This window comes from Copadichromis virginalis, linkage group LG13, assembly GCF_057382275.1.
Source record: "Copadichromis virginalis isolate Kocher_CV1m ecotype Utaka linkage group LG13, C_Virginalis_male_GT1.1, whole genome shotgun sequence".
NCBI lineage: Eukaryota > Metazoa > Chordata > Actinopteri > Cichliformes > Cichlidae > Copadichromis > Copadichromis virginalis.
In genome coordinates this window covers 31,565,028-31,584,634 of record NC_140630.1, presented here as the reverse complement: position 1 = coordinate 31,584,634, position 19,607 = coordinate 31,565,028, and the positions used below count along the sequence as shown (strand labels likewise).

At 39.9% G+C, this 19,607-nt stretch overlaps 1 protein-coding gene across 1 annotated transcript in view; it reads right to left on the bottom strand.

The window, feature by feature from the left end:
* Positions 1-17,014, bottom strand: part of LOC146695970 (sodium/potassium/calcium exchanger 3-like) — a 131,019-nt gene extending 114,005 nt beyond the window's left edge. The window contains exon 1 of the mRNA XM_085478474.1: positions 16,676-17,014. Within this exon, the coding sequence (XP_085334600.1) occupies positions 16,676-16,856 (181 nt within the window). The 5' untranslated portion in view covers positions 16,857-17,014. The remainder of the gene's footprint in view (positions 1-16,675) is intronic.
* Positions 17,015-19,607: the final 2,593 nt, after the last annotated feature.

The following is a 19,607-nucleotide window of genomic DNA, read 5'->3' as shown; positions in this document are numbered from 1 at the left end:
TGCACATCACTGGAATGCATCCAGCTCTGTAACACAGCCCCTTTCCTGCCAACAGTCAGATAGGTATACAACAGAAAGTGTGGGCACATATTTTAGAACTTCAGATTTGGCTGCCTTTGTGGAGCAAACAATTCAAACTAAAGGATTTCTACTCACATTGTGGAATTCATGCAAAGATAAGCAACATCGCAGAACAATTGTCCCCATTTTGAGACCAATCAGAGACAATCCATGTCTGTCACAGAGCTGTGAGCGAATAGTTATGTGTAAGCGTGTGTGTTTGAGGGCATCCTGCTGGGTTAATCTCTGGTATTCAATGACAAAAGCGTGGACCTGTCACCCACACACTCATACAATGGGAGAATAGGAGCTTTGAGTGACTCACACCTGCAGCTCCACTGAAGGAACATTGTTAAAGCACAACATTAAAAACAGAAAGTGCTGACATCTCATTCATCCCCCAATCACACTCTAAATCCTGCAGACCCCATTTGACAAGCTTGGATCCAAAGCACCTGCACACAATGATACTGATTCAGAGCTCAAAGGTAAATGTTTGTCCAAGACAGTTCATTTTTAAACTGTGACTCCACACATCCATTAATATTAGCACTGGATACAACTAGAAAACAACTGTGTTGTAAAACATCATTGCAGATTAACCTAATTAGGTGTATTACTGGTATCTCAATGTACCAGGGTACCAGGGTCACTAATTTTAGTGCAGTCAACAAAAATGCCACCAGACGGATGTCTCTACTGAGCTCAGTGAGCTGTGAATGGGTATGGGTATGGGTTGCTTCTAGAAATTTGCTGCTAAAGCAAGTCCTACTTTAAACTACCATCTTCATTACACATCATCCCTGTTCAGTGACATCATTGAGTTCTCTCACAAGAATCTCCAGGAAAGAGTAGAGATATTCCTAGTTACTGCTATCCTAATTCATGAAATGGAGATTTAAATTTAGGTTAATCAACTAGTGTAACGGTAACCATCATTTAGAGTGCACCTAAATTTTGCAGTGATAGTTTGCTAGTTTACAATAGCGATTATAGGGTTATGGGACAATGGGAAAAGCCGGGGCTTCCCTGGGTAGTTGGCTGCATAATCCAACAGTGAACCAGTGTGGTACACTGATAATTACCACGTTTAACAGGCTAGTATAACAGGTGGCAGTTAGAGAGCCACAGTGGCTTTTATCATCATCAGCTAAGCTGGGGGAGGGTGACATGGAAAAAAAAGTGCTAATGTTCATCTTTTTCATGGTTGATATTGATATATAGATCACAATATAAACCAAATGACTACTTCTGTAAAGCCTAAAGTTTCCCTTTTAACTTTAAAGTCAATTTTGGTTTAAGTATAATTTCTTTTCTATCAGAAGTTGAACAACTGTACAACTTTTAAACACATAACATGGGTATAATAGACTAAAATCCTAATCCTGTATGGTATAAGCTACAAGTGTTACAGAAGAACGCAAACTGGAAAACTAAATTCTTTCATCATTTCTAAAGAAATAAAGAAGCTAAATATATATAAAATAAAAATCAAAAAATACCTCTATACTTAATCTTTTGTGTTTTTTCTACAGAAACAAGCTAAACTTATATTGTTGGGAAACAACTCAACAAAAAAAGAAAAAAAATCTATATATCCTCGGTACATATTCAAGAAATGTATGAGGACAAAAACTAAATTGACATATTCACTAAATTGTGGTCTGCACTTGAAGGGCAGCACTGTAATACAGATCAGATGTCCAACTTGTGCGACCACCATTCCAACACAGCAGCGAACACACCTGTTCAGCTGTTTGTGTACAGTCCACGTGTAGCTAGGAAAGAGCTTTCTCACAGAAGTGTTTATGGCGACACCTGGTCACCTATTTAAATTAGCTGCTTTGACTCTCCTTACGGACATCATGCCTTGTCATGGTGTAAAGCGCTTTGGGGTCCTTAGGGACTAGTAAAGCGCTATATAAATACAGGCCATTTACCAGGCCATTTTTACCAAAAACACAAGAGTTGTGTAGCGGTTTACACATTTGCCTAATAAGCAAAATATCCCTGGTTTACTGTGGGGAGGAGACCAAAATCCCATTGGGTTTGTGTCAGGAAGAGCATCTGTGCCAAAACGCGCCAAATCAAACATACAGAGCTACCTGCTGTGGTGACCTTGTGAATAGGGGAAGAAGCAGACAGTACCTTCTTCATCTATCAAATCTGGACTCAGCGTCACAAAAAGCAGCTCCTATAATGAAGTGCTTTATGGCCATCAGACAAAGATCAGAGAACAGAGTGAGGAAGAAAGAAAAAGAAAGGAAGACAGACAAGCATCTGTAATAAAAAAGCAAATGAGAAAAAGAGAGCGAGAAATCCATAAATTGTAGTCTCTAATCAACACTAACAGCCTTTTGACCGTTTCATTCATCTGAGACACACACACACACAACGTTCCTATCAAGTACTCACTTCATTTTACAACAGATTACTGCACAGACAGTGATGTGTATTTTCCTGCAAAGTGAAAAACATTAACACCCTAAAAAGGCTACAAATGTGGATATGCATGGACTCGGTTGTGCACAAGAGCACCTGAAGCTCAGTTCATCCATGTTTAACACAGAAACAGCAAAACGGAGAGGTTAAGCTTTGTGTACCTGAAACGTTTGCCTTTCTGCACACATTTCTATCAGTATATACAGGCAACTTCAAAATTTTTTACTTGAGATAGAAGCCTGTCTGTTAGAAAAATCACAAGTTTCAGTTCATCAAATGACTGTTTAAGACTGTGTGAAGGGTGTTGCTTGTAGTGAGAAACCCACTGAGAATCATCACATAAATCTATACATTCCCTTTAGATCTACCGAGTGTTTCAGTGACTTTTCAGTTACTCTTCTTCTTAGTTTTTATTTTTTCTTTTGACCAGCACTTTCGCTGTTTTAGATTTAGATAATCTGTGATTGAAAATCAGTTTGGTTGGGCTGCATGAAGTGTGCCAGAGCAAACACGGTTGGTTACCTTGTTTCACTGAGAGAAAATGACGCAGACATGGGACGGTGAGGCAGAACAGCAAATAAATAAGTCAGCAAACAGGCGAGCTGTGCTTAAGTAAAGTCTGTGAGCAGGCTTCAGAAGACTGACAATAATACAGGGAAAGAGAGCATGAGTAAGGGTGCTGCACGTCTGGGATGCTAGGAAGGGCAAAAGGGTTAGAGCTACTGGGGGACATACCAAAATGATAGCTGAGTGCCACCAAAATGGAGGGAGGAAGAGGCAAGATGAGAGCGCAGTGGCCACTACATGGAGGGGATGATTGAGAAAGAGTATGGCACAGCAGGAACAAATGGATGGATGGAAAAGGGAGAGAGCTTGTTTGTGCCTGGCTCAGATTTGGGAAGTGCTGCTGCTCTCTGTTCACACAGGCTGACCCAGATGCAGCTGAATTAGACACAGTCCCGTGTGGGTGCGTAGGTCTCTGTGTGTTTACGGATAACAGTGGAGGTGCAATGGCTTGAGGTGGAGAAAAATGAAGGAGTGATACCGCGTTCCAAGCAGATGTCTCACAGAAAATTAAAACTGCGACACATCTCACTGAAAAAACGTTAGTAAAAATGTCTGATCAGAATAGTAATTTTCAGAGCTTTTATTCTTGAGCCTGCTTGTGTGTTGATAATATTTCAAGCAACATTTTTCTTTCTAACCTAATTTTGTCCCTTTTTCATTAGACATTACAGTCTGTATGTCTTCATCTACCATCTTTATCCTGGTTTTGCTTGTCTGTGAAAGCGTTATTAGTTTATTCGCTCTCTTTTAGCAGTATCTAGTTCTCAAAGAACTCCTGAGAAAACTATACTCTGATAGATGCCTTCATATTTGCATGCTCATAAAACAGTTGATTGGGTGTTAGGTGCGGTAAAAATGCCTGCTAGACCGAAATGCCTTGACAGACCATGTTCTGGGAAGAGAGTACAACCAACTCTGCCAGGACATGTTGCCCTTATGACCTTAGTTTCCAAACTAACCCAGAGCTTGCTTTGTTCAAAGCAAAAAGACGAAAGTTTTACTTGTCAGGACATACTTAAAAAACCCCATTTAGTCCTTGGCCGGTCTTGAAAACACAATGACATATTACAGTGTGTCATTACTTATTTAACAAAAATGAAATAAAAATGCAGGAGCAGTGTTTAAATGATTCAGCAGCTCGTAAAACCACCTTCAGCACCTTAAGCTGAATAGAAAACGTATTCTGTAGGATTTTATACACGTCTCATATCATTGTGGACAAATTTCTTCAATAAAGTGGTGCTTCAGATAACTGAAGTTTGCAGAAATTCAGCTATACAGCAATAAACAACACAATTTTGTTTAGCTTTTTTACCTTTTTCAGCTTTATTTGACAGATACAATGGAGAAAGGACAGGAAAGCGAACCAGTGTTGTGCTAAAGAGTGATTGCCTGCCAAAAACTGATTTCCAATGTTTCCGTGTGTTTTTTTTATATGTAATATCTTTACATATGTTGGTAAATAGACTTCAGTGAACAGGGTTTACAAATCGGTTATACATAAAATATATAAAATTACCAGTGTTTCAAGTATCTTTATAACTCTGTGTTATTGTACTTACATTATAACCAATCCGGTCATTTTTGTCTACTTTAAATATGTTTACAGAACTATTGTTATATTTGTTGCAATATCTACTGTCCTCTTGGCCAGATTACTCTTAAAAAAGACATTTTTAATGTCAGCGAGATTTTTTTTTACTGGATAAATAAAGGATATATAAAAGTCACTGCCAAAACCTGACTGTGGCTTCTACCTTCTTGTTGTTTGTGGCTCAAGATGACTTGATGTCATTCATGAGGGATGCATTTGCCATGTTTTACATGTTTCACATATTTTAGAGCAACAAGTTATTTATAGCAGTTTAAATACAAGCAATCAGTTTTTGGCAAATACCGGAAATCACATTCTGCCACAACACCGGCTTTTATGTAACTACATTGTGATTGTCTATAGGAAATACATATCACCTTCTCTATAAAAGTGGGAAGCAGAAGTTTACACCTCTGTAATTGACAGTGACTGGCCCAACACACATGTTGTAATATGTCTCACACTAACGGCCTCAAATGTTAACTTCACACACCCATGGGTATTTACTAGGGGTGCAACGATATTCGTATCAATATTGAACCGTTCGATACAGTGCTTTCGGTTCGGTACGCATATGTATCGAACAATACAAAATTTTTAATTTATTTTATCAACTTTCCTTCTGATGATGCTGTCTGTGTTGAGCGCTCAGTGGATCTGCGCTCGACAGTGCAGCCTAGGCGGAGTAGTCGACCGCAGATTCACTGAGCGCAGGGCAAGCTAGCGAGACAGAAGTTAAGCTCTCCTTGCAACATGGCAAATTGAACCTCCCCCACTAGCTTTTATTTTGGAAAGAACCATTTCTCTGTAATAAACTCTCTTTTCCAAAGATGAGTGATTTCTCGATCAGATAGATTTATTTGTTTTTATTACTTTGTTGTTTCAGCAACATTAAATTTAAAAACTGTACTTTTGAGTTTAAATATATATTTATAATTTTAATAAATGACAAATTAAAAAGGCATGAACATTTTTTTGTATCGAAAAAATATCGAACCGTGACACCAAAGTATCGAACCGAACCGAACTGTGAATTTTGTGTACCTAGTATTTACCACACACGTCTGCATGTGTGGTAAATATTCTTCCTGTTCTTTATTAATGGCGGACAACTTGATTGGATGAAAATTTCAGCTGGTGTTGACAATAAGCCATCTTAGCCAGCTTCCAGTGGAACAAAAAAATAGTCAGAGTAAGTTAGCGGGAGTTCTGAATTGTCATGGGTTGTCATGTGATACACGGAGAATTCAAATAATTCCAGCAGTTCTTACCGGCAAACTTCCAGGAGACAGACCATCAATTTTTGGTCTTTAACTATTGCAAGGCTCGATTATCTGCCATTGCTTTAAAAAAAAAAAAAGGTCCATTGGAGTAAAAGGAGATGACACAACTATTCCATTCAATGGCTCTGGGTGCACTTACCGCCACTGTCACCATTCTTTCAAGGCTAACTAGCTAATTAGTGAACCTGTCACTCAATCATTAAAGGCACTGCCCAGGGAGGAGCAGGAGTCCATTTGTGGGAAATGTCAGAATTTGGCTGTTGGCTCCAGAGACACAAAATGAAAAAAATAACATAGAAGTGCAGAGAAGAACTTTGGAACCTGCCTCAAGAACTAGCATGTTGAAATAGTATGCTGTTAGCATTTTGTGGTCACAGTCGAACAATATCAGTTATGGCAACATTTCATTTTTACAGTAATGTACTCTGAGGGTAATTTGGTTTGATGAGATATAAATTATTAATGTGCACTCAAAATTTTTGAGAAGCTGAAAGAGAAAAAGAATCAGTGCTGCTCCAAATTTGCAAAAGGTGCAATGTTTTTGACATCAGAGTTTTAAAAAATACTCAAACTAGATGATTTGTTAGTCAGCTTTTTGTAACCAATTGCAAAACTCTACTTTTTTTTCATTAATTTTTTTCAAACTAATATGATTCATTTTAAAACAATGAAGTAAGCAGTCATAATACACAGAAAAATATTTGACAGTTTGGGCAGAAGTTGTGGTTTGTAAAAAATTAAGAAGAAATACTTCAGAATCTCCTTGATTTCTAGGACAGCTGTCAAACTGTTCCTTTGTTCAAAATGCAAGCTTTCCTTTAGTTATAGCCTACACTCATCAAAGGCTTATTCAACTCACTCAACCTGCAGCCGCTGTTCACCTTTGCAAGTATATCTGTTCCTTAAGTAGTAGTGAGATCATTGCTAAACTAAAGATTTTATTTATATAGCACCAAATCACAACAACAGTTGCCTCAAGGTGCTTTATATTGTAAGGTAGACCCTGCAATAATACATCCACTGAAAAACGCTACAATCACATGACCCCCTATGAGCAAGCACTTTGGCGACAGTGAGAAGGAAAAACTCCCTTTTAACAGGAAGAAACCTCCGGCAGAACCAGGCTCATCGAGGGGCAGCCATCTGCTGCGACCAGTTGGGGTGAGAGAAGGACGACAGTCAAAGTGGTTTGCAAGTGGGCAAAGCATGATGAAAGCATGATAAATAGTGGGTCAATAAGTTTAATAAGTTTTAGAAGTCCTCTGTTTGCTTCCAGAAATGAAATCAATACATCAAATTATACTCCGTGAGAAACAGAAAAGCAACTTCATCAAAGACAGAGAATTTACTGAGTACATCGCTGCAGTGAGGAAAAGTCGTGTGAAAAGAAGGCTAGCTGGTTATGCAGTCTCTGAGAGTAAGGAACATCTTTAAACCACTTCTCAGGAAGGGGAACGATAAAAAAACATAAAAAAACTTAAAAAGCGAAACATTTCTGACATGACAAGGAGCTAGACCATTGTTAACCCAGCAGGATTTGACAGAGATTATCAGCTACTGTGCTGTATTGAAATATATTGGGAAAAAAACCCAAAAAACAAAACAGACGGATGACAGATGCAACTCCTCCTGGACCCAAACATTAGGAAATTCTTTAAACGTGTTTGTTTTTATTATTCATTTTTTTGGACATACTCCCGAAGGTTGAATGCAGCACCCGGGTTCGATTCTTTCTCTCCCTGCTCCCTGTCTTCCTGCCTCTCTTCACTGTGCTGTCTAGTAGAAAGTTGAAAAAAAAACTTTCAATAAATCTCACTTAACAAAAGAACATAGCAAAGCTTTATTAGTATGGGATCAGAACAATGCCACCTTGAAATGAAACTGAAAAAAATATTGAAACTGAAAAAAATATATTGTAACTGAAATAAAAGTACTGAAAAGTCTTGTATTGAAAGTGAAAGTGGAGTACCTCTGTCTCTCGCTAGCAAAGTTGACCCAGACAACAAAGTAAAGCTAGCTTTCGGCTACAAGTCCGACACGGAACCCAACGCATTAGCCAGAGGTCCCTTTACTACGGTTCAGAGCCGCGGAGATGTTTTATATACACGCGGAATACGAGATTGCGGCAAAAAGTGCAGCCTTACCTAATGTCCACCCTACTGTTACTCATTTATATTAAGATTTTAAAATATAGTTGGTTTTGGTATGGCGAGTAGCCTTCAGTAATAGTAATAAATCACACAGCAATAGTACATTAATGTAGCTGTGAAGTATTCAGAATACGTTACATCTGTAATGTGTAGTGGAAAACATTTTTAAAGGTAACCTTCCCAACACTGTCAACAGGTTAGCACAAAGTGTTCAGCAACCTAATACCACAGTGCAGCAAAAGCAGTGAGTTAAATATATATTGAGCTCTCTGGTTACTCTGGTATGATAAATAACACACTATTGACAAAATAACAGTGAAAGAATTCCAGATCACAAGTTTTTAGTTCAACATACAAGTAACAACCTTTGCCTTTCATCAGGTTTTATTTAATTGTGTCAGAGAAAACATCATGTGCTCTTCATGTAGCTGAGTACATTCAGTGTTTAAAACAGAAGTCGTACAGGTCTGAGATCAGCAGTTTTCTGCAACACTAAACTTAAGTACTGTTAATGCTGATGTATAGTGACACAGTTACAGGGGTGATTAATCCTTTTGACTTTTTGTCTTTAAATTTATCAATAAAACAGCTGCAGATTTCACTGACAGCACATGTGGTACTTTAACCTTTGTACTGATTTCATCAGTTAATTTTGGAGTTACTACAAAGAGTGAAGATATACGATGATCTGTCTGCTGTCACTGGGTGGTGCTGAGGTCTGAATCTGAGGACAGCTCCTGTAATCACAAAGAGAACCATCACAAACTGAAATATAAAGTTTATCTCTCAAATCTGAAATAGAGCTGATCCACTCTGTCCTCACACACTCGTGATCTGAAGTTCTTCTCTTACATTTTTTCAGTCCTACAGTAGCTGACAGCTGACACATGAACAGTTTATTTCAAAAACAAAAAGGCCTTATATACTAACACATTTTCCAATATAATGTTTGGCACTTTGTAAATGGACATTGCAAAGATGAGATGATGGAGCAGGTTTCAGTCCTGGTTCAGTCTGCTGCTGCAGAAAATTAAACATTTTAACTTAAGCTGCCAAGCGGAAGTAGTTGGTTTCAGTACATAAATATCGGGCTTTGCTATTTAATCCGTAGCTACTGACTAATGAGGGGAATTTAAAAGTTGGCTTTAATGTCCTTCCACATGTGGCAAGCGACAGAAAACATGCTGCTGTTTGCACATATTTAATAATCAGCTCTGCACAGGAGCAGAAGCAGAGTCCAGCCTGTTGCTCTTACAGTATAATACTCATAATAAAAGTACAGTAACCGTAGTTAGTGACTGAGCAGCCCGGTGCGTTTCTCTTGATTTCTTTAGTCAGGGTAAATTCATTCACCTGCACGGGTTAGCTAAACGAACTTTACAAAACAAGTTTCCCCGACAGTCGAGTGCTCATCTTAGGTAGCTAGCTAAGGACCTTAGTTACGGATTAGCTTACAAACACATTTAACTTACCGAAAATATTGCGGCAGGGCCTCAGGTCCTCCTGTCTGGTAGTCCAATTTACTGAAGAACACCTCAGGCTGTCACTTTGAAACAGTCGGTAATGTAAACCTCTCAGCATCTGCCATTCCCAAACAGACACATGCAAGTTTGTCCGTGACCGCAGCCGCGTCGTCCATGTTTTCTACAGTCATTGGTCAGCACTATAATATATCCAAATACATGCGGGTCGGAATCCCCGCCCCTCAAGCGCCCCTGGACGCCACAACAGTGCCAGCAGAGTGAAACTGAAAAAATGGATTGAAACTGGAAAAAAAAATTGTAAGCAAAAAAAAAAAAAATTTACAGTTTCAATTAATTATTTTTCACTATCAATTTTATTTTCACTTTCAATACAAGATTTTTCAGTACATTTATTTCAGTTACAATATTTTTTTCAGTTTCATTTCAAGATGGCATCGTTCTGATCCCATATATTTACACTTTGATGGAACGCACTGCAGTTCACACATACGTAAAAACACATGCTGTTATTTCTGACTTGTCACGACATCGTTGTCCTTTCAGATATCAACAGTTAACTTGACGTAAGAATAAAGCAGAATTATTCTTCCTCTGACCCGCTGCTAAAGCTCTCTGGGCTGCTGCACTCAAATCTGCTTTGACTAAAATGCGTAAAAGCTGAATGCATTATTACTTTTTAAGAAAAAGCCCCACACTGCTCGTATTGAGTGCAAAGAGAAAGAGTGGTCACATAACAATGAAAAATAAGAGAGCCTGCTTTGCCTTCAATCCTGACCTCGCTCCATCCCCTCCCTTCATATCCTCACACTTGCTCTCTGCCTCATGACCACATTTACTCCCATCCTCACTTCACCCGCCTCAACATGGACAACCCCAGCCTACTCCCACCTCTCTCTCCTGTCACCTCACCTCATCTTTTCTCTCCTTCCGCCTCCATTCCCCCAACCTTCTTCATCTCACTTTCTCCTCCTCCTCCTTCCATCAATGCCACTGCTGTCCTCACTTGCTCTCGCTGTTCAAATCACCGCACCCCCTTCCGTCCCTGTTCGCTCCACTTCTGTCTCTTTTCCTTTTTGTCTAATTTTGCTCAGAGTCCTGAGGCTTTGTCAATTCAATTCAATTCAGTTTTATTTATATAGCGCCAATTCACAACAACAGTTGCTTCAAGGCACTTTATATTGTAAGATAAAGACCCGACATTATATGTCAGCACAAAGTGCTCCGTCTCTGTTCCTCAGCTATCGTGCAGAAAGAAGGGGACCCGCCAACCCGAGCTTTACGTTATGTAGTGAGATCATCTAGACACTAATGCTGGATACCAGATACGGCAAGCAGCCATTAGAGGCTTCTCTATAGCATGAGCACTTGTCTGGCTGATACATCTTTTAGCTTTGTCACACATTATGAGGAGATGGTAGTGATATAAAGTAATATATTTAAACCTGTAGATAATGAATGCTTCATTATGTGTGCACTTGTAAATGTTATCCCATAGTGCTTTTATCCTGGATAAGCATGGCTTCTATACCTTGTGATTTCAGGGGTCCGATGCAGACAGATGGATGGATGAGGTTAAAAGAAATAAAGGACAGGCAGAGAACGAGCAGAGATGAGGTGCGTGCACATCCATGTCCCAGTGGAACACACACACACGCACCTTAACCACATGTTTGTGTGCATAAACCCAATGGGGTATGATCACAAACGTAAGAGCAAGTCCTGGTCTCCCAGGTGGGAATCCATGTAGGAACAATGAGCACATAGCTCCATGAGAGGAAGTGAAACAGAGAGTTCGGCTCAGTAACGACACATTAATGCTGAAGCAAGTAAACAAAGATGTTGGAATTAGAGGTCGTCAGCTGATACTGGGCCTCGTAAGACCAACTCCTGTAAAAGGATTTACTCTAATCTTGATTTATTTCAACACGCCATTTTTCCTACTAATGTGCCCACCATGTGTCTGTCTGTTTACGAAGCACTCTCCTCTGCCAACACTGCAGAGACGAGGAGGTGCAAAACAACGTAAATTTAATGATGATCTCAATTAACTGTGCAGCACAATTAATTGAATTTTAATCTCAGTCACTTTTGGCATCCCACAATTAAATAAACACGATCAAAAGCACATTTTAGCACACAGTGGAAACGTCTGACTGAGTCTGACTACACTATATTAATAGATAAATACAAAATAAACAACGCTGAAACTAAACGTCTGGCACAGCAGAATGTAAAGGGCTTGTCACTTGAAGGGAATCAACTTAGGTTTTGGAAAATACGAATGACGTTAACCAACCAATAATATGCAGAGTGCTGCAGAACTTACTCAACTGCCAGAAAACCACTGTAACAACTGCATGAATGCCAAGAAAAACAAAGCAGTGGTTGCTAACGGGAAGCATCTGACGTGGAATCAGCCTGTAACGCAGGTCAGTGTTGCAACTGAAATGGGCTGGTTCTGGTTCCTCCATAGCACTTTTCTACTCAAGCACTCAAAGCGAACATGCCTCATTCACCCATCCACACACAGATTCTATCTAGAATTCACAGATGAACCCATCGGGGTTTAGTATCTGGCCCAAGGATATTTGGCATGCAGATTGGGGGAGCCAGGGAACCACCAACCTTCCGATTAGTAGGGGACACGCTCTGCCTCCTGAGCTACAGCCACCCCCTGGATACCAGTGTCAGTGTGATGTTTATATGGCAGTGCAATAAAAACTACTTGTCACACAAATAAATGAAGAAGCATGACAAATAACTTTTATCTCAATATTAATACTGTACAATATAAAGCGCCTTGAGGCAACTTTTGTTTTGATTTGGCGCTATATGAATAAAACTGAATTGAATTAAAATAACTGCAACATTCATTTTGGACGCAGTCATGCAGCCATAGTCATGGGGACTGGCGGGAGTCAGCGTGATCGTCAACAGTTTGCATTTTTAACTTGTATTCTTGTATTACTGCATTAAATCAATATTACCTTATTATAACAACATCTCTGCATTTAACAGAGAAGTTTGACTTTGATCTTTGTGTGTGTGTGCATGAAAGAACCAGGTGAATGTTTTGACTTAATACCACTTCAGCCTTTTCAGCTCGTATCTGTCCATCTGTGGCCTCTAATTACAGCTGCCTCAATCATTCATCACTGCATGTACACGAGGTTCTCCCACTATCACAGGCTCCCGTCCTTCTCATCACGATGGAAACTCCCAGTGTGTCTTTCTCCATGAGCAACAGCACTGGCGAGAGAGCTCTGTTGTGTGTACAGCTACATTGCATGCATTATGGAGGGTGGAAACCTTAATGAGGGCACAGTGAGGGTATCCTGTTGTCCAACAGGATAATCGGACAATTGGACCATGGAGAAGTTCACCCAGCTCAACAATGTTGCGGCAGCTCTGACTCAAAAAGCTGAAATTCAAAGTTGGATCCCTGCATTTGAGAGACTTGCCAAGCTCCCTGCACATTGATAAAAGCTTATTTTTTACAAGTCATTTAAACACTTATCGGTCTGACTGAAAGTAAACTCAGACATTGACCACATCATTTTTCTGAAGCTGTCCTAGGAAGTTGCAGGGCTGACCTAATCACTCTGCATATCCGTCCAAGTATGCTTGAAATGCCAGTTTTCAATCAATTTAAGAGAATCTGTGGGGCTCGACTATTTTCTCCTACTAAGAACATTCTTTTGAGCACTAGCAGGTTTCTCAAGAGATCCTGTTCTGTTGTTTGACTCATGAATATGGATGCACTCGTCCAATCCTTTTAGTTCCAACACCAAGACAGAAGTCTGAATTTTTGGACAAAAATGAGCCCAAATGCATCAATGAGGCCCAAAACGTTTCCATGAACAAACACGTGTTCATAGCAAGTAAATGATTGTTCCACTGAAATGAAATGGTTAGAAACTCTTTGATGAGGTAAAGTGATGATTAAAATTGATCAGTCTAAAGTTGGGACTGGGAGCTTCAATGATTTTAAATGTATTATATTTGGGTGAGTGGGAGGTTAACAAGAAGTTATTGATGCAATTATTTGCTCTTTAAACTCTAAATAATGTGATATGTCTCTCTGATATTTTACTTCAATGTATCAGTCTTGCTATCTGCAATCTGCATACGGACACACATCATTTCTACATGTGACAAAGCACGTATGAACTTAAGGTCACGAAGAAGATGTGAGTTTGTTCTGTTAGAGAAGCCGAAACTGAGAAAGCAAAACAGATGTTTCAACCAAAGAAAGTCAAATAACAGTGTCTGCAGAGGAAGCCAGTGTACACAGTACATTTCTAGTACCACTTGTGGATAAGATCCAGTCTATTTACTGTACTTCAACCAGCCATGCTCAAAGTTGATCCAGCAATGATACATCTTTTTCCGAAGCATTGCCTAGGCTGTAGGTGTGTGACAATGCTGACTCCATCCATCCATCCATCCATTGTCTTCCACTTATCATGGACTGGAGGGGCGCTGGAGCCTATCCAAGCTGCCACAGCGCAAGAGGTAGAGTACACCCTGGACAGGTCGTCAGTCTGCCCCAGAGCTAACACGGTAAACTTGTAAATAACTCATGAAAGAATAAAGTTACGTTGAAACCAAGCACACCATTGTTTTTCTTGTGACATTACCAATAAGTTTGATGTGTCACATGGCCCTCTTCCTATTGAAAAAACAAAAGTTGCATCCAAGATGGCCGACTTCTAAATGGCCACCATGGTCACCCCCCATCTTGAGGAGTTTGCCCCCTCACATATACTAATGTGCCACAAACAGGACTTTAATATCACCAACCATTCCCATTTTATTTGGCGTATCCATATAAATGGCCCACCCTGTATTCACACTCACATGCACGCCTAGAGCCAATTTAGAATCGCCAGTTAACCTAACGCCACAAACTGCATGTCTTTGGGCTGGAGCAGCCCGACTGGGTATTCTCCACATATTCTGGCTCCTTCTCATAGCCATTCTTGAGTGTTGATCCAATACTGGTGTTAAATTAATAAGCTGCAATCGTCACTGTAAGGAAGAGACTGTAAATTGTTCTCCATACGTGAGGAAACATCAGGTTTTATACCTTTGTATAACAAAATTAAACAAACAAGTAAATCCAAGAATATAAAAGCCCAGAACTGTTGGTATTTATGAGTGAAAGATTAAATGTCAGTGGCCCCATAATAAATACAACGGAAATTCTGCAAACTACTATCATTCATAGTCTTTTTGCTTGTTTCTCCCTTCCCAAGTGTAATATGTGGAGCTCAAAGAATTGAGGTTACCATGAGTATGACAGAAGCTTCTCAGCATGTCACACCAAACCGTTCTCCTACCTTCTATTGTAGATACCGTCTCTCTGACCTAATGAGGGTCAAAGTGTCATACGTGTTTTTTCCCTTTCACCACATTTAAGTCACATAAACTTGCTGTAGAGCTTGAAATGCCTCCAAGCTGAACATTTTCCTCTGTGCGATGTTAACTGTGCAGATCTACATCTGATCCAAATGTCCGACGACTGCATCCATAGCCCCACACTAGAAAGAATCCCGCAACGTCACCGATCAGTAAACTGCATGCTGATTTCTTTTATTCAATTAGCGAGCTGAGTATGAAAAATGCTCTCTTTGAAGTTCACAGCCCGTGAAAAGCATCAGTAACCATTTTTTAAAAATTCTATATTACTGACTGCTTTTGAATGAACTCCTCAGTTTCTCGACTGATCCTTTCAGAACAACATTTTACTTACTTTCATGATATGTGTTTATGCTGATGCTTACTGTTCTGTGGCTTCAGCAGTGGATGTAAAATAACCATACCTAAGAACACAGCCACTCCTTCATCAATTAAGACTTTAAGACTGACAATCAAGACTAAAAAAATGTTATAACTTAAAAAATATCCCCACTGATGATGAATTCTTGCGGTCCATAATTACATACTTTGGACATCTGGCATTTTGCTAATGCTTCTGTAATGATTTCACATTCTCCCCATAGAAGCTTCGGCTCACACACACACACAGACACACACACAAAAGATCAGACTTTTCAGTTGCCAATTTACTGAAAAATTACCACTGGTAAGCCTTTGCTCAAAGGCAATGCATTGTAAGATTAAAAAGCAACAAGTCTGGAGCGCTTGAAGAGCTATACAAGAAGATACAAGGAGCGATGTGTTAAGTTTAAATCCTCAGGATGTCACCAACCGGTCTGCCTCACTCCCAGCACTTGCCAGGCAGGTGACATGGACATAAACAAGACCTTATGGGAAAAAGACACTGGGGCAGCGCAGAACTAAATACAGACACTCTTCAAAAGGTAGGACTGATTATGACAGCAGATCCCTCAGAGGCCGGTCTAATGAGCATCCCACTCAGCTGCCATAAGCTTGTGAAGTGTACCGTTTAATTTATATTAGAGAACGTCAGCCTCAAGCTCGTCAGCAACGATCATTCATCAGTATCATCAGAGTTCAGAGTGCCGGGTACATCAGCACCTCGGCCTATCAGCTGCAGCCACAGGGCTGTAGGAGGAGGAAAGTGGATTTCTGTAAAGCAATTCAGGCAACACAGTCACAGCTTCCATTTCCAGGGCATTATTAGTTACAGATGCTGAACATGAAGGCATGCTGTTGTTATTTCGTTATTTACGTGACTGTACATGTGAGCTGATACAGTGCCCCAATCCAGCCTGATCTGTCTGCAGACATCCTCACGCTTTCTGCGGTGTATTTTTGGTGTTGAGCGCACACACGCGAGGCATTATATCAGCCTAAACGTTTACAGTGCTTACTTTAAGATTTGACATTTAATATTTTGCTATATTAGATCTCATGTTAATATACTCTAACTGTCCTGTTTGCGGGTTTTTTACTCTAAATGTTCCCAAAACTGGCTTCACTGTAGCGTCCTTAAAGGTTATTGTCACATTTAAGGAAACAATACGTACCAATGTTCTGTTTCTATGTTTCTCTTCCTCCGAGCAGCCTGTTGTTCCTGCTTGTGGAAAAACTCCGCATGAACGTTGTCTTTTCTCAAAAAACAAGCACTCAAACTAGAAGGAAACAGAGCTTTAAAGTGCCCCTCACCTGCTTTCTGTGCCACAGTCTTGAGCCCAACGACAACCCCCAGAAGTACCCCCGCAAAGCACATCTGGACGACGAACAACTCCTTTCGCTTTCTTCGCCTGGCTTTGCTCCTCCGCCGGTTCAGCATCATTCCTCCTCCTCCGACTGTCTCCGGCATCGCTTCAACCACCACACGGGCCATGGCGCTCTTCTCTCACGAGCGTTCCGGCGGTACCCCCGGTGGTGGTGCAGAGGTACGAGAACCTGAGGCGAGGAGGCAGAGGCACACAAGCTTACTGTACGGGTACTGAAGTTACTCGACGGGAGGAGATACGACTGGCTTTTGGATGGCTTCGTAAAGTTCACCAGACTGTGAAGGAATTACACATCCGGTTTCAAGCTTCAAAATAAAACTTATGGTTCTATTTTAGTTAGGTAGCAAAATATTTCCCTAGATAGGATCAAGTCAAGTCATCTTTATTTATATAGCACATTTAAAAGACATCAAGTGTCGGCCAAAGTGCTGAACAGAGGGATAATATAATAAAAAGAATTAAAATAGATAATATGAAAACATTATAGAAAACATTGTGAGACATCCATATATTTTTGTAAAATAAAAATATGTGTACATGCAAATATGCACATACAAATACAAAAATGTACACATTCACACACAAGCACACATGTATAAGTATACACATGCAAACATCATCCAATGAGATAAAAGACCAGAATAGCTAAAACAGAATAAAAGAGGTGTCAGAGAGATGTGAAAGCCCTGGAAAATAGGTAGGTCTTCAGATTCGATTTGAAGAGTTCCAAGGATGAAGAGGATTTTATAAAAGGGGGAAGACTGTTCCAGAGTCTTGGGGCAGCAATGGAGAAAGCCTTGTCACCTCCAAATTTGAACTGGGAGCGTGGAACTAATAAAAGCATCTGAAGCGCAGAGTTCGAGTGGGTAAGTGCAGGCTAAGAAGATCTGAGATGTAACCTGGAGCCAAACCATGGAGAGCTTCAAGGATTTAACATTATTTAAACTAATTTACCTTTTTTGACGTCAAAACTGATATTTGTTGGATATTTTCAGTTTTGCAGTTTCACAGGATTACAACAGACCGGAGGACACCAGAGCAAAAATATGTCTATGTCTTTCTAGGCTGTTGAAAAATTTGAATAAAAACTGAAATTTGTTATTGTTACTGTTGTTGTTGGTATTAGTATTTATTGTTGTAAAAACAACATGTAGTGAAGATACCTTTGAAATAATTTTCAAAGGTTTAACACTAGTATAACACTGTGATTTAATTCTATTTATTTTAGATAATAATTTCATTGAAGTTGAATCTTATTAATAATAAACAAATAAATGTAAAGAAATTTCTGAACAGAATAAAAATCACGTAGTCATTTCTCACAATCGATTTTTGCCAAATACGAAACAGTGTACCGATGTAACGTCAGATGTAGAAATTGTCTGCTCTTATTTTGAAAATGTTACTTCCGTTACTTGGGTAACTCTGTTATAGTTCATCATTTTGGACGACATTGCTCGTAACTGCTCCTATGACCGCTTCCTTGCGTACTGTGGTTGGGGTCAGAGAGCGGACCTCCTGACAGAAATGACCACGAATAGGAGTGGTGGCTGTTCCGCGTGGCAGGTCGAGGAGAAGCGCTAGTGTTCCACGGCTGGTGGATGCGTTGCCTCTGCCTCAGGAGAGAAGATGTTCTTAGCAGGGAGAAACGTGAGGAAGGGGCGTGTCGATGTGTGCATCTGAAAGAGAGAAAGAGGAGGAGGAGAGAGAGGAGCATTACATAATAAGAGTTCCCACTAGGTGAAAAGAAGAGAAGTGAAAGTGGAGTGACTGCTGCTGCTGTGGGGGAAATCACACTGGGGGGGACAAGCCAAATGTATATCTGGCTGAAAGCTCTGTCCACTGCAATATTAGAGTAGTTACAAACATTTATGCAGAGCTACATGTTAAAAAGCAGAAATTTTGCAGAGTTTGAAAACATCTGTGACAACAAAAAGTACAGAAAAATCAGCTCTCACGTGGATTTTGTGAGTTATACTGACTAATCAATCATATTTTTTCTTTTTTTAAAAAGAAAATGTTGTGTTTTGAAACATGGGACAAAGAATATGAAAAGACAATGGGGGCAGAGAACTTATATAAACCCGAGATGAGAATTTAAAAACAACAACACACAATTAAAATAGCTGAAGGAAAAAGACTGCATGCATACTCTAACCCATTCCAATATTTAAATGATAATTAGGACTATTGGTGAATCATGGATAGTATATGAATTCATTGTGTGTTATTATTAATAGTAAACAAACATAAATATTAGGTTTGCCCCCCCACCCCCCGGCACACACCACCCCCTCTTGCGCTGAGGTGTGCTATGATGTCACTGCAGCATGAAGGGAAACTGGAGACCCATAATGCCGTGTGAGAGATAGACGGCAGTGTGGCATTAGCAAATGAGCTCCCAGATTACACCCAGAGTCCCTTGGTACATGCTTACACACACACACACACACACATACGCACACACTTCCTTCATGATGAATTGGGTATAATCCTTATCTGGAGCAATAGCGTCTGACAGCCTTGGGTTGAGACAATGAGAATGACATATCGAGTGTGCTAGATTAGGAGGCAGTGACATTTCTACCTTCCAGCCTTTGGGTAAAATCTGCAGAGCTACATGTTGTTTTTGTTTTTATGTCTTTATAGTCATTTTACTGCCTATCACATGGTTTCTTTAACCTCATGCCATCCACCAGGTGAGCTCTTTTGGGTTAGGCTGAAGGTCTACATCAACCGCTTGTATTGACTTTGTACCCATTTGGCATCTCTAGAGGAGGAATGTTTTAACAGAGGACTGAAGTAACAAAATGCATGTGAGAAAAAACATTTCTGAAACGACACTAAATTGTACCCTG